This window comes from Mus pahari, chromosome 4, assembly GCF_900095145.1.
Source record: "Mus pahari chromosome 4, PAHARI_EIJ_v1.1, whole genome shotgun sequence".
In the NCBI taxonomy this organism is placed as follows: Eukaryota; Metazoa; Chordata; class Mammalia; order Rodentia; family Muridae; genus Mus; species Mus pahari.
Genome location: NC_034593.1, coordinates 22022113 through 22038010, shown reverse-complemented (window position 1 = coordinate 22038010; position 15898 = coordinate 22022113). Strand labels below are relative to the sequence as shown.

At 49.0% G+C, this 15898-nt stretch overlaps 1 protein-coding gene across 1 annotated transcript in view; it reads right to left on the bottom strand.

The window, feature by feature from the left end:
• Nceh1 (neutral cholesterol ester hydrolase 1) overlaps nt 1–15700 on the bottom strand; it is a 65902-nt gene extending 50202 nt beyond the window's left edge. The window contains exon 1 of the mRNA XM_021197086.2: nt 15393–15700. Within this exon, the coding sequence (XP_021052745.1) occupies nt 15393–15530 (138 nt within the window). The 5' untranslated portion in view covers nt 15531–15700. The remainder of the gene's footprint in view (nt 1–15392) is intronic.
• Nucleotides 15701–15898: the final 198 nt, after the last annotated feature.

Genomic DNA, 15898 nt, shown 5'->3' with positions numbered 1-15898 from the left:
TCCTGGAACTCACTTGGTAGACCAGGCTGGCCTTGAACTCAGAAATCCGCCTGCCTCTGCCTCCCGAGTGCTGGGATTAAAGGCCTGCGCCACCAGGCCCAGCGAGTTTGTGGATTTCTGCTGAGTCAGTGCTGCCTGACTCACCAGCTGTTCTTCGCTCAAATACACTGTTTAATTTATTCTGCCTCAAGTTTGTCCTTCAACACTATTAATATTCTCCAAGACAAAACTAATCCGTTCATACATTCCAAGTTTTGAGACAGTGTTTCACATAGCCCAGGCTGGCCCCAAGTTCATTACATGTGAGTCTAGCCTCGAGTATCTGATGGTAGTCTGTCTTTTACCTCCCTAGTCCCAAGAGTAGAGGCATGCACCACCACACCGGGCTCAAAAGCTGTCACATGCTCACCGTTGGGCAATGCATTCACAAGGTGTGAGAGCGTTTAGAGTTGAGGTGGTAGGGTTGGAAGAGGGGGGGACATTGAGAAACCTGGACTAGAGGCTTCTGAATATTAGTGAACAAACTATGAAGACCAGTTGATACTGTTCACTGCTTAGCAGTCCTGTGCCTGTAAAGAAGTTTGTGAACTCTGACCCTTCGTCCTCCCCCCACCACACCAAAGGTACCAAGGATTGAACCTGGAACCCAGAGAAGCTAAGCAGGGCTCTGCCACTGAGCCCCACTGACAGCCCCCTATTCCTTCTCTTATAAAATGAGGATATTAACAACGTTCCAAAGTGGATGCATTTATAATTCACCACATAGATCTGTTATTATGCAGAATCCTCATGACAGACACCCCACCCTACAACCAATATGCATGCAAGAAGCAAGAAGCTGATTCCAGTGCCCCACGGCCCAGGCAGGCAGAGCATCTCAAAGATGACTTCCGACTGGTGACATGGCCTGGGTGGGCAGACCACACCCAAGACAACTCCTACCTGGTGTCACACAGCATGAGTGAGCTGTAGCTCTCCTGAGATGACCCCAGACACTCAGACGCTTAGGGTACCACCAAGACAAACAAGTAAGTGGAAGAAATGAAGGAGAAGCAGAAGGATTTGGGCACAGTGAAGAAGGTGGAACTGGAGACTCGAGGTTAGCGAGGAACGGCCTGATGTGAGTAGCCAGAGATGCCACCTAAGGCCATGGTAAGGCCCTGGCCCTGCAGCAGTTGGGGGTCTGTTACCACCAAGGGCCAGGCAGACACCCCAGGTCTGGGCTTCCACCTGATACCATGATTCCTGAGGGCTCTGCAGAGCTGGCCCCACCCCTTGCCTGGGCATCATGGGAAAGCTGGCCCAGGTGTGAGAACAGGAGAGCATCCCTGCCCCTTGCCAGCTTCAGCACTCAGGAGAGTGACCTGTACCTCATCCAGGAAGCAACATAGAGCTGCCCATGGTTGCATGGGTTACAGGTGAGCCGGCCTGTGAGTGCAAGAGAGCTGGCCTCACCAATAGTCTGCCATGTGGTGCCATGGATGAAGGAAAGATGCCCTTCCCCCCTCTTGCCCCTTGCCACCTGCGACAGGCTGGAGAGGTGGCCCCACCCCTCGCTGGCTACAGCGGTTGGCAGAGTGGGCTCTGCACCTCGCATGGGCAGCACAGTAGAGCTGACCTTGGTGGTGTGGGCATAGGTGAGCTGCCCTGAGGACGTGAGAGTGGGAGAGCTGAGCCTGCCCCTTGCCGGCTGCGGCACTGGGGGAACTAGCGGGGGCAGTGATAGAGAGCTGATGGGCTGACCACCTCAGCTACCACACAGATGAGATTCAGGGCTTTGAGTTGGCCCACCCCAACATCTACCCCATCTATAACTGCTAGAGTGCATGGAAGCTCCAGTCCTACAGATCCAAACTGCAGGACCTCCGTGACACAGGGCAGCAGCTGGATATCTGAGAAGAGTCCTGGTGCAGATCCGGTACTGACGGTGTGGCAGAGGCCAGAGCCCTCGAGCCAGGCCAGTGACTCATTGTAGTGAACATGTGCAAGTCAAGATGTGTGGATAAGAGGGTACACCACGTGACACACTGTGACACACCCCAGCTTCCACAGAAGGCATTTTTTTTTCTTTTGGAGGGGAGGCTACAAGGGCAAGGAACTGGGAGATGAGTGGGATTGGGTGCATGATGTGAAGGTCACAACAAATCAATAAAAAGTTTAAAAATATTAAACAAAATTAAAAAATAAACCCTCAGTCAGAGGTTTTGTAGCAAGTTCAACAGCCTCACCAAAATGGATGTTAAATCATTCAGAAGGGAGACAGGGAGACAGCTCAACAGGTAAAGGCACCCGCTGCTAGGCCTGACGACCTGAGTCCAGCCTCTGAGGCTGGTGCAGAAGAGGAGAACTGACTCCTAAAAGGTGAACCTTGACCTCCACGTATGTGGTCTGACAGACATGTGCCCACACACTCACACACAAAATAAATAAAACCAAAAGAAGTTTTTTTTTTTTAAAAAATTAAGCATTCAAAGGAAAAAAAAATGTGTGGCACAAGCCTATAAGTTGGTGTGTGTGTGTGTGTGTGTGTGTGTGTGTGTGTGTGTGTGTGTGAAAGAGAGAGAGAGAGAGAGGGAGAGAGAGAGAGAGAGAGAGAAATGTGCATGCATGCTTGTATGTGTGTAATGTGTGTATGTATGTCAGTGTTTGTCAGTATGCATGCATGTGTGTTGCTCCTCAACTTACATAGAAGAATACACACACACAGACCACCTGAGACCTGACCCCAGGGACCTACATAAGAGAAGGGAAAACCAATTCCTGTAGGTTACCCCTCAACTTACAAGCGTGTGACCCAGGCACTTAAGAGGCTGAGTTCAGGGCCATTTTATATGGTGTGACCCTGTCTCATTAAACAGGAAAGGGAGGAGGGAGAGGGACTCTGTATTCAACCTGCAAAGAGAAGGCTAGACCACCTCCATGTGACGATGCAAGCTTGCCAGCCATCTTTGGAAAAGATGACCTAGAATTAACAGCTAGTATTTAGCCCCCGGCCAAAAAAAAAAAAAAAAAAAAAAAAGCCTGTAGTCAATTAATTCCAAAGTCAAAAACAAGCATAAATCTTTAAAATTATGAGGAAGTTGGAAATCCAGAAAACAGCAGGCTTGCAAAAAAAAAAAAAAAAAAAAAAAAGCCTGCAGAGGAAACAAAGGAAGTTTTCAGCCAAGTTGAGATTCAGAAACACATGAGCTCTGAGGTCAGATCCTTGAGGCAGCGAGGGCACCAAACCGAAGGAAATCAGAACCAGAAACTCCTCCATATCATAAATGACTGTCAAAACCAAAACCAAGTCAGAGGGCAATCTGCCCGGTGGAGGGGAGAAGCTGGTGTTGAGAGATGCGTGGGTTATCAGCCAAAGCAAGAGGGTAGCGCGGGGGGGGGGGGGAAGGGGGGCTGAGGCATGGGGACAGGAGACAAGGTATCAAGGACACAACTCACAGACAAACAAACTCACAACAAGGCTGTTGGGGGACAGGAAGCTGGACAGAGGACTGCTGACGGGAGATAAAGTCAGAACGGAGCACAAGGCACACAGCAATGGCAGCCAGTTAACTAATTGCTTTGTTTTGTGTCTTTAATCTATTAAATGAGGCAGTAAGGGACATCTTTCACAATCCTTAGAGTGTTACATAAAGAACATAAAAGCCATGCTTGCTCGAATGGTTGGCTGGTTCTAATTTTCTGGGGTGAGGTGTGGTACATAGCCCAGGCTACCTCAGGTAGCTCAGTCTGGCCTTGACTTCTCAGTATCACTGCCTTTGCGTCATGAGTGTTGGAATATTAGGTATGGGGCATGAGCACAGCGGAAGTCAGAGTGTCTCTTCACAGCGAGACACAGCGTGTCCCAGAAGTGCCTTGGACTAGATTCCCCAGCCTCCATCCAACGCCACACACCACCACCCTTTTGCTGTGACCCTGACCTCAACAGGTCACCTTCCAGTGAGCCAGCATACCCAACTGTTTACTAACAGGCTTCTTATATCCCAGCAGTGCCCTCTAAGGATCCAAACCCAACCTCACCCACCAGCAGACCCTGTCACTCAGGCTCACTGCCACCATCGCTGCAGCTCTCAGAAACCATCCCAGGGCTCATCAGACCTCCTCCCTCTCACCCATCCCTCAGTGTCCCCCACATTGGCAGCCCTCGTCAGCTGCCCCCCAAATGACTCCTAACTCATTTCTTTCTTCACCTTTTCTCCTGGATAACTAGATTCTGCTTGACATTTCAGTCTCTACACTACCAGTGGGGACTCCTAAGGCTCAGTGATGCAGTGCTGGCCTAGTGTCTTAGCCAGGGTTTTACTGCTGTGAACAGACACCATGACCAAAGCAACTCTTATAAGGACGACATTTAATTGGGGCTGACTCTAGGTTCGGAGGTCCAGCCCATTATCATCAAAGCGGGAGCACGGCAAGCGTCCAGGCAGACATGGCGTAGGAGGAGCTGAGAGTTCCACATCTCCATTGGAGGTTGCTAGGAAAATACTGGCTTCCAGGCAGCTAGGATGAGGGTCTCAAAGTCTACACCCACAGTGACACACCTAATCCAACAAGGCTACACCTACCTACTCCAATAGGGCCACACCTCCAAGAAGCACCACTCCCTGGGCCAAGTATATACAAACCACCACACCTAGTATGCATGAGGCCCTAGCGACAGAACCAGGAAACAAACCATAATACAGTGGAAGCCAGGGGTTGTCAGCACCTCATCAGCCGCGGGATGCTGAATGCATGTGATCTCTGCACTTTGGGGGACAGAAGCAAGAGCATCCGGAGCTCAGGGTCCTTCCTCAGAGGATACATGGAGTTGTTGGCCTGCCTGGGCTATGAGAACCTAAAATAAATGCTGAAGATTGTTCTAAAACGCAGACTTCACCATGCAACTTCCTGCCGTCTTTCTAGACCACAGACAAAAAGCCACTCCTTGCCCAGCCCACGCTTCCCTCTGACCTCCACTCTGGCCTTAAAACTTCCAAGGCTCTAGCTGGTTTAAGCTATTTTTAGGCCCTCAACTATATCACCATCTCTCCTCGGGCCCCATCATTCATATTCTGTTGCTAAGACGCCCTTTGCCTCTCTCTTGTGAGTGCCTGACTTCCATTTTCTCAGTTGGTCCCTGTGCCACACCAATTAGCAACATGGTGAAGCTCCTGGGCATGGGAGGGAGGTAGCCTGGCCTTCACCAACCCCACCTCCCCAGCGCTGCCATCCTGAGCAAGTTACTTTTCTTCCTTTTGAGTCCTCTCCCATGTTGCTGGAGTGACGCAATGAATCACATGGGAAGCACAAGATCTGAGAGAGGCGGTGCTCGTGATGGTTAAAGACTGTTGAGTGTGCTGTCAACACTCAGCCTTGCTAACAGATTAGAAGAGGGAACATGCCCAGTACCCAGGGCCACTTTCTGCTGCTTGGTCTCATGCAGACTTGACCTTCTGAGCCGCCTGCCTCCACCTCTCCAGGACAGGTGTGTACCACCCGGCCCTGATCCTAGGTCTGTGTCTGGTGTCCTTTTGCAGGATTTTGCGGGCCCCATAAAAGCCCCATCTGTAACTTATGTTCTGTCATTTGAGTATAGCCCCGGTCACTATCAGATGGTCCCTCACATCTCATTAGACTGGCTACTCTTGTTATGTATCCAGTTCTTGTTGTGTTAACTGAAACACTCCAGGAAGGTTTCTAAGAGCCCAGGAAGTAAACTCACAGGGCCCAGGAAGCTCATGAAAGGTATAAGTCGGGCTGGTGAGATGGCTCAGTGGGTAAGAGCACCTGACCGCTCTTCCGAAGGTCAAATCCCAGCAACCACATGGTGGCTCATAACCATCCGTAACAAGATCTGACTCCCTCTTCTGGAGTGTCTGAAGACAGCTACAGTATACTTACATATAATTAATAAATAAATAAATAAATAAATAAAAAGAAAGGTATAAAAGTCATAAAATTTGCACACGCGCACACACACACACACACACACACACACACACACACACACACGGGAATACAAGTTAATAATGGCTGGGACCAGTGACTCTAGTGGAGTCCAGGGCAGCGTCACCCATACCGGAATGGGCTTTTCTATGACACACTGCCTTTGAGTTTCCCACGCTCCCGTAACATACTCATGCATACACTAGACTCGTAGGTTCACAAAGCAACCCTTGGGCGGAATGGTTTCTTTGCCTTGTCATTCATGCCTGTCTGATTGCAGTGAAGAGACACCAGGACCACAGCAACTCTTATAGAGGAAAATATTTAACTGGGGCTTGCAGTTCAAAGGGTTAGCCCATTATTGTCATTGCAGGACGCACGGCAGCACGCAAGCAGACATGGGGCTGGAGAGGTAGCTGGAGTTCCACATCTGGATCCGCAGGAGGAGGGATGACTCTAGGCCTGACTTGACCTTCTGAATCCCCAAAGCCCGCCCACGGTAAAACACAACAAAGGGAGACCTACTCAACAAGGCCGTATCTCCCAACAGTGCCTCTCCCTAGGAGCCTATGGAGGCCATTTTCATTCCAACCACCACCTTATTTTAAATAAATAGGTATTTGTTTTCATCTCAACAAGAAAAGTTCCACAGTGAGATCAGTTGCCTGTCTCCCATTCACTCTGCTGCTCCTAGCACTGTCGTTCAGCTAATATTTGTTAAGGGTTGGAGGGACTGTTCAGTGGTTTGCGCCCTTTGCTATGCTATCCCCAGAACCCAGGTAAATGAAGGAGCATAGTTGCCTGCCAGTGACCCTCCCAGCCTTGGAAGGCAGGACAGGGCATCCCTGAACAAGCTGGCAAGAGCTCTGGGTTTGATCTAGAGATCTTTCCTCAAAGAATAGGTTAGAAGATTGATGGCCGAATATTTTGGACCTAGGAACAGTAAGATGACTGAGTTAAGACACTTACTGCTGAGTTCAACCCTCAGGTCTCACAGTGGAAGGAGAAAGCAGAGTCCCGCAAGACATCCTCTGACCTCCACATGCATGCCATGGCACGCACATATCTACACACATTACATATACACACATGAATACACATCTGCACAGGGATGCCCATACACATGTGAATGTGCAGACACACATGCACTCGCCACAGACACACTGAAAAGAAGAAAAATGTCTTTATTGGATACACACACCCAGGAGTGTGCGGCGCAATGATAGAAGACACACTTAGCATGAGTGAGCTTGGATGTCTTACTAAGTTGCCCAGGCTAGCCCTGAACTTGTCCTTCTCCTTAGTCAAAATTTCCAGCCACTGGGATCACACTGGGATCATACACCGCCACATGTGCATGTATGTGGACACACACTATATGCGATGAGACATATACATTACAATGTATATATAAATGATATGAGGACTTCCAGGTGGTAGGATTTTAACTTGATTCTGGAAATACTGAAAAATCTATTGCTACCATTTCATAATAGGACACACCTCAGACTGTCCTGGGAACGCTGCCAGGCTTGTTGCTTGGCAACACAGTGGCTTTCTTTCCCCTTCTGTGGTACTGGAGAGTGAATGGAGAACCTTGCTCATAGGCAAGCACTACCACAGAGCTTCATTCCTAGGTCCCATTCCATCACTCCTTCATCCCATTGCTTTGTGAGATAGGGTCTCACATAGCTCAGGCTGACCCTGAAACTCTTAATCCTCCTGCCTCATATTTCCAAGATAAGTGCCACCCCACACTAGGTCTTTCCTTCATCCTTTATAAGCATAAAACAGAGGCAATTAATAAACAAGCAGATTATTACAACACAGTCTCCTTGGAGACTAAGATAAACACACGCTGGTTATTCATTTATTTACTACTGTGAACTATGCCTTGTGTTTGTTAGTCACACATTCTACCCTGTCCTCTCCCCGACCCAACCCCCTTTAAGTTTTTATTTTGACGAAAGGGTCTTACTAAGTTGCCCCAGCCAGCCTTGAACTTGCCCTGCTCCTGTGTCAGATTTCCAGGAAAAGAGATGACACGAGTACACCACCAAACCTAGCTAAAACTAGACCCTTCCTTTCTCTCCCTCTTTTCTTACCCGTCTGGGTGCTAGGAATAAAATCTGGGTCTTACCCATGCTGGAAAAGCACTCTACTGCTCAGCTACACACCAGCCTCCTGCTCATCTACTGCTCAGCTACACACCAGCCTCCTGCTCGTTATTTGTTAGAGTAAGCATGTATAGAAAGAACCTTTCGGAATGAAAGGTTCCACACCCTACAGAAACGTCTGTAGACCAAGTTTGGAAACAGGGTAGGTTGTCTCACAAAAGATCACAGAAGAGGGACACCCTCTCTGTGCTCAGGGCTGGATTTGCAGATGTGCTAGAAAGAATTAAGCTGGGTCTATTTAATATTTTATTCCCTTGCACATCTGGTAACTGAGTCAACTTGACCTTACCATTTCCCAAGTGCTGTCTGCAGAACACAAGGCAGCCTGCTCACCTATCAGAATAAGTACAGCATGGATACCTCCCTGAAGGTGAAGCCTTTCTGCTGCCTTGTCTTTGCAGGAAATCCAACTGAATTAGCCAATCATATCACTAGGGTTACTGACCCCTCAACCTTCCGTGACGTAGTGGTCTTCATCCCAAGTCTGGAGGTGGCATATAAAGCTGTCTCCTACCAACCACAGAAGCCCACTACCACAGTCCCAGTGTTTCAGAGTCTGATGGGGAATTACCACAAGTTCAAAACCAGCCTCCACCAAGGACATAGTAAGGCTAGCCCAGCCACGGAACATGACAATGTTTCAAAAAAGGAAATCATTAAAGCGTATTTACTAATATTCTAAAGTCAAATTAGAACACCAGCATTCATCTCTCCTTCTGGGCTACCGAGGCAATGTGAGCAGCTGCCTCGGGTCCCCATGCCATCCCTGCCCCATGGACTGCATCGCCTCAAACCACAAGCCAAAAAGAAACACCTCCTCTACTTAGAAATAGTTAGAATTTACCTGATATGGGTACAGTTTTCCAGTTCAGAACTTTATGGCAAAGGTCAGTACACTGGAGTTCTGAAGTTTCCAGCTAGGCTGTAATTTCAGTCACACCCATACAATCCAGGAGCACAGCAAGGCCCGTAGAGAGCTCAGGTGAGGTCATGTTACAGCTCTAAGTGAGAAGACAACCAACAGCTTCGCTTAGCTCGGCCGAAAGCTCTGCCTTCCATGAGACACAGAAGGACATGGCCTGGTGCTGTGGTTCTGCGCTCAAAAATAGGGGGAAGTCAGCAGACACGGCAGTTTCAGGGACTTTTCTTTTACATTATGTCACTAAGAAGATTCATAACTGGTGTCCTATGGGTCTCTCTCACTGGACACTGAGCTAACAGACTCAGCCATAGTATATGTGACCAGAAAACCCCTGAGATCCTCCTGTCTCTGTCTCTATAGTGCTGGGACCATGGGCAGGGTCTGGGATCACTGGCAGGGGATGGAACCACAGGCAGGGGATGGAACCACAGGCAGGAGATGGAACCACAGGCAGGGGCTGGGACTACGGGCAGGGGATGGAACCACAGGCAGGTGCTGGGACCACAGGCAGGGGATGGAACCACAGGCAGGAGATGGAACCACAGGCAGGTGCTGGGACCACAGGCAGGGGATGGAACCACGGGCAGGGGCTGGGACCACAGGCAGGGGATGGAACCACAGACAGGTGCTGGGAACACAGGCTGGTGATGGGAACACAGGCAGGTGTACTATATACAGGTTTTACATGCATGCTGAAGATTCAAACTCAGGCTCTCATACTTAGAAAGCGTTTTACTTCGCTGTCTGAGTTACCTCCCCCACACCCACTAAACATTACTTTACAGTATAAACGTTCTAGCTGAGTTGACTGCAATTTCATATTTTGTTAGTTTAGGGATCAGACTCGGGGTGTCACACAAGCTAGGCAAGCACGCAACCACTGAGCCATCCTCTCCTCTGCTGTTCCTGAATTTTCCTCCATTTAAATGACTGCACGGTGCCTCTGATCTGGGGTGCCTTGAATCTGGAGTGCCTCAGATCTGGGGTGCCCCGTATCTAGCACATGCAAGATAAGCACTCTACCACTGCACTGTGTGCCAACTCTCTTTTCTTTAACACCTAACACACAATGTTTCCTCTGTTTCTTACAAATGGCCATGTATTTGGACTAGCAGGAGGTCCTCAACCCTGGAAAGTATCTGCTTCTCTAGCTGCAGCCTTGCTTCTATCCATGACGTAACAAAGTCTACCCAAAGGGACTGGTGGCCAAGAGAAAAAACATGCTTCCAACGTTTCTGATGGGCACTGCCAAATCATGTTCCCCCCATCAGTGCTTGGCTCTTGACAGTCCAACACAGCACCCAGGGGGCATCTGCCCAACCTTTTCTTCTTCTCTTTCCTTCTTTTTTTAAAACACGTATTCCAAGCTAGCCTCAGATATGCTTTGTACGTGAAGATGTCTCTGCCTCTTGAATGCTGGGGTTACTGGTATGTACTGCCAAACCTGGTTTAGGCAGAGCTCAGGATTGAACCAGAACCTCGACCATGTTTGGCCAACTCTCTACCAAGTGAGCTACAACCCTAGTCCACTCATATATACAACATTTTCTTTTTCTTTTTTTTTTTTTAAAGATTTATTTATTTATTATATGTAAGTACACTGTAGCTGTCTTCAGACACTCCAGAAGAGGGCGTCAGATCTTGTTATGGATGGTTATGAGCCACCATGTGGTTGCTGGGATTTGAACTCCGGACCTTCGGAAGAGCAGTCGGGTGCTCTTACCCACTGAGCCATCTCACCAGCCCACAACATTTTCAAAGATGCTCTTAGACATGACCCCTTTCTGTCCTCTGGCTTCCTTCATCATCTGCTTGCTTTCCACCCTCCGAGAACACCCCGCCACAGTGGTGCGGCTGTGAGGTCTGAAGGATCTGCTGTCACACTGAAATGTGCCTCATTAAGCATCTTACTCCCTTAGACCAGTGGTTCTCAGCCTTCCCAGTGCTATGACCCTTTAACACAGTTCCTCATGTTGTGGTGACCTTGGGCCATAAAATTATTCCATTGCTACTTCATAACTGCAATCATTATGAATCATAATGTAAATATATGATATGCATGATATCTGATATGTGATACCCGACCCGCAGGTTGAGAACCACTGTCTTAGACCTTGAAGCTCACCCAACTAATCTTGTAACCAAGCCATATGTGCTGGATTACCTAGATAGATTAAGCAAAATATAATTATCATTACTATATCCAATAATATCCTAAATAAATGTATCCATTACGGCATTGTGTCTTATTTACATGATAATACAATTTGAGGGAAATTCCTTTATTTTTTGATGGACAGTATCAGTATATACTACAGGTTGGCCTTGAACTTGAAGCACCCACTTTATGAGTGCAGGAACAACCAAGGTTCTTTTGCTACAACTGAAATCACCTGGGGGACCTTTTTTTTTTTTTTTTAAAGACACTTACCTTGCAGGAAATGCAGCTCAGTGGCTCAGTGCTTGCCTAGCATGGGTGAAACCCTGGACCTACAGCCGCAGGAAACACCCAGAATTCCAAGTAAATGTGGGAAGGAGGATACCAGGCAGGAGGGGTTTTTAGGCAGCCCTAGCACTGGGGAGCTGAAGACAGGAGGATAAGGGTTCAAGGCTAGCCCCTACTACAAGAAGCACTTTCTTGAACAAACAACAAAAAGCAAAAGAGACCTGAGCAGTTTCCAGGACCACCACCCCCCCCCCAAGGAAAACGCAATAAACATAATCAGAATAATCTGACACAAGGCAAAACAAAACGTGAGAGGCTGTAGGCCTGTGGTAACAGAATAAGGAAGCACTCAAGTAATTAATTATTTGTAGACAGGGTCTCAATATGTAGCCCCAGCTACCCTGGAATTCACTCTGGTCACTATGTAGACCAGGCTGGCCTTGAGCCCACAGAGATCTGCCTGTCTTTGCCTCCTGAGTGCTAGAGATGTGTGAGCCACTATGACATGCAGCGCTCAAATTTCTTGACATTAGAAAGAAGGACAACAGCCTGGTCTACCAAGTGAGTTCCAGGACAGCCAGGGCTATACAGAGAAACCCTGTCTCAAAAAAAAAAAGAAAGAAAGAAGGCCAAGCGTAGTCTCTTAAATAACTTCAATTGCTTTTTAAAATTGAGCCAAGTGATCTAAACCAAAATTATTTGGCAAACAAGCCTATGCCAACTTCATGGTCGCTCTCTAGGTTCTAAAGCGATAAATCAGCTGATCTTATGGTTTGAGCAAAAGTGGGACAATCCTACAGCTTTTCCTCACAATCCATGGTGGATCTCTGTAGGAGACACTCGCGGTATGGCAGGCTATTGACCTTTAAGTAGAATTCCAGGCTGAGGCAGGAACACTGTGAGCTGAAGGCTAGCTTGAACAACGTGGCAAGTTTGAAGCTAACCTGGAGCAGGGACCAAGGTCTGGGTTCTAAAAACCAAAACTAAGGAAAATAAACAAACAAACAAACAAACAAATAATAAACTTCAGGTCAGCCTGGACTATATACAGTGAGAGAGGTCAAGTCTCAAAAGACTCAAACAAACAAAAGGTATAACAACAGTTGAAGGGCATGGTGGGATATACTTTTAATCCCAGCACTGGGAGGCAGAGGTAGAGACAGGTGAATCTCTGTGGGTTTGAGGCCAACCTGGTATACATAGAAAGCTCTAGGCCAGTCAGGCAGACCTACATGTTGAGACCCTGGAGGGGGGATGTGGGGGAGGGAAGACCCACGGACATAACTGGGCCAACTTGAGAATGTAGCTCAGTGTCCACTATCGGCCCCGCATGCACAGAACCCTGAGTCTAGTCTCTCTTGGGGGGGAAACTCAGGGAAATGGCTTTCCGCACAGAGTAGCCTTCCTTCTGCTCTGAAGGGTCTTGCCATTATGCTCAGTTTAGCAAGGAGGTGACCAGAGCCACTCTCTGAAGACCTACTCCCACGCCAGCAGTGGGGAGGGGGGGGACACATATTACTTCATCAGTTCCTGGGACTGCCTGGCATCACCCCCTGACCCCTCCTCCCCCCCCCCAGTTCCTAGCATGTTGGAGGGCCCACCATAGAAGCCCAGCACAGCCTGGCCCTGGTGGTTTGAAGGCATGTTGGAGAAAAAAAAGCTTTCCTCTAAACGTGGACTTTCCTAAATGACTATGATATGGAAGAGTTCTTCGGTGACTTGAAACATGAATAGACAAAGTATCTACACAGCACCACAGCACTGTTCTTTCCTTATGCTAACCTATTAAAGATGACCAGACCAGCCCAGTATAGTCTGTAACCCTGGTCTCCGGAATCTCTGTCAAGCGTGCACTCAACTTTGTGAGGACGTCCTAGGGAAGACCGGCTTTCTCAGTTGCATGAGAGAAGAGAAGAGACCACTGTTCCACATTCTGTGAAAGCCTACATGGTTCTCACAAACCACGGTGGATCTCCCTGTGGGAGGTGCCTTTAAATAAACGCCCAGGGACACTCAGGCAGGAAAATTATGACCCGAAGATCAGCTTGAACGACATAGCAAGCCTGAGGCCAGCCTGCTTGAGACAGGTAGCAAGGTCTGGATTCTGAAAACTGAACTTAAGAAAAAAAACAAAACAGAACAAAACAAAACAACCTGTAATCTGAACACAAGGGATAGATCAGGGGCTGCAGAGAAGCTTATACCCAGCCTCAGCTATAAGACAACACCCCGCAACACACACAGAGTGCAGACAGGTCTGTAATGTCAGCATGAAGATCTGCCAGCTTGCTCCACATAGTGAATCCCAGCACTTGGGAGGTAGAGGCAGGATCAAGAGTTGAAGACTAGTCTGTGCTACACAGAGTCCAGCTGGAACTACATGCTGAGACTCTGTCTACAAGACAGAGAGAGACAGACAGACAGACAGACAGACAGACAGACAGACAGACAGACAGACAGACAGAGAGACAGACAGACCAGCTGGAGCTTATGGGTTAAGAGCACTGGCACTGGGTTCATTCCCAGCACCCACACAGAGGCTCACAACCCTCTTTAACTACAGTCCCAGCATCCCCTTCTGGTCTCTGTGGGCACTCCACCCACATGGTACACAGACATACATGTGTGCAAAACACCCATACATAAAAATTAATTTAAAAAATGTAATGCGTGTTCATATATCTTATTTAAAAAGAAGGGAAAAGAAAAAAAAAAAGAGCCTGGAGGTAGCAGCGCATGCCTCTTAGCGTTCCTGGGGCAGCTGCAGGCAAGTTAGAGGCTAGCCCGGTCTACAGAGCAAGTTCCAGGATAGCCAGGGTTATAAAGAAACTTTGTCTTGAAAAAACAAAGCAAAACATAAACAGTATTAAGGCTCAGTGTTGGGCAGAGGTGGATGGTGGCTTGATTGTGGAGAAGCTCTGGGAACCTGCATATCGCAGACTCCTCAAAAATACGATGCAGTCATGGCGTTCAGCCTTAGCCACAGACTGTGCTTCTGATACTAAAAGCAATCCTCCTACCATGGAATAAACCAACGACACTGTCCTCCCCACGGGGGAGCAATGTACAGGAGCAGGATACAGTACAGGGAAATACCACCCTGCAGGTTAAAGAAGGCCACACTGCTCCCGCTCAGACCAAGGTTATCTCCTAGACATCGAAGGACGCAAAACAAATGCTACAAGCAAACAGAAAACAGCCTTCAAACAGGGACCTTTACAGCCCTCCGGGACTGCCAGTCTCACGGCCTTCTTTTCTTCCGCTGAGCTGAGAAATGCCAGGGAGAGAGAACCGAAGGTCAGAGCGGTTCCTCCTAGCCCGCGGTCCCCAGAACGGAGCGCTAAGGCCTGGGGACGTTAGGAGGCTGCCCGTGCCTGCTTCTGTTCATCGGGGAATCACAATCCCCTTAGCTAAAAAAAAAAAAAAAACCATTTAACTCCTCCTTTGCCTGCCGGAGGGACAACAGAGGTGGGGGCGGGGTGGTTATAGATTACCAAAGGCTTTGGCTCAAGACACAGCGAACCAAGAAAGCAGGGGAGCTTATTAGGTCCTAGGAAAGGTTAAACAGCTGTCAGAGACGCCAGGCGAGAACTCCTATCTGCCCGTGGACTTCAAGGATGCGAACCCTCGATGCCCAGGCTAGGGGGTCTTAGGGAAGCGTGCACTCTGAGAAAACATGGGTGACACCGGGTGCCCCCACTGCATTACACGGATGCAAACACGACACCCTCAGAGCCCAGAGATCAGAAGAAGCAGGGAGAGGCAGCTGCGCGTTCACGGAAACACGGGATATCCCTATTGCAGGACAAGGATGCAAATGTGACATCCTCAAAGGGCCCATGGGCAACCAGGATTAGCGATGGGTGTTTCGTTTAGAGGAGCAAGGACGAGACCGGGCATCCCCTTTCGCTCTGCTCACCACTTGCTGCGCGCCGCGGAAAGTGGCGTCCAGCAGCATCAGTTTCCAGGGGTCGGACACCGCGCTGGGCAGTGGGATGTACACGTAGTAGGCGGCCAGCGCCAGCAGAGCGGCCAGTAGGACGCATGACGACCTCATTGTCCCCAGGCCGGGCTGTCCGGAGCTGACCGCGGTACGATGCGATGCTACCCGGAGACTACCAGCAAGTTTCTGCCAGCCGCAGCTGCTGTTTCACGTGTTCCTCCTCAGGCTGCGAGCCAATCACAGGCTGCGTCGGGAGGAAGTGGGAGCGCGGATGTGCCCCCTCCGCGGTGTCCTTGCGAATAGCTGCGGGCTCGCCAGGTTGCAGGAAGCAGGGTGGTGCAGCCCGGAGGACACACAGCAACCAGCAACCCCTGGCGGACACTGTGAGTATGACTGCCTGCGATGCCAAGCTGCCTCTGAAGGTGTGGCAAAAGGGGTTCCGGGTCAGCATGAGCTACCTGAAACAGTCTCAGAAGAAAAAC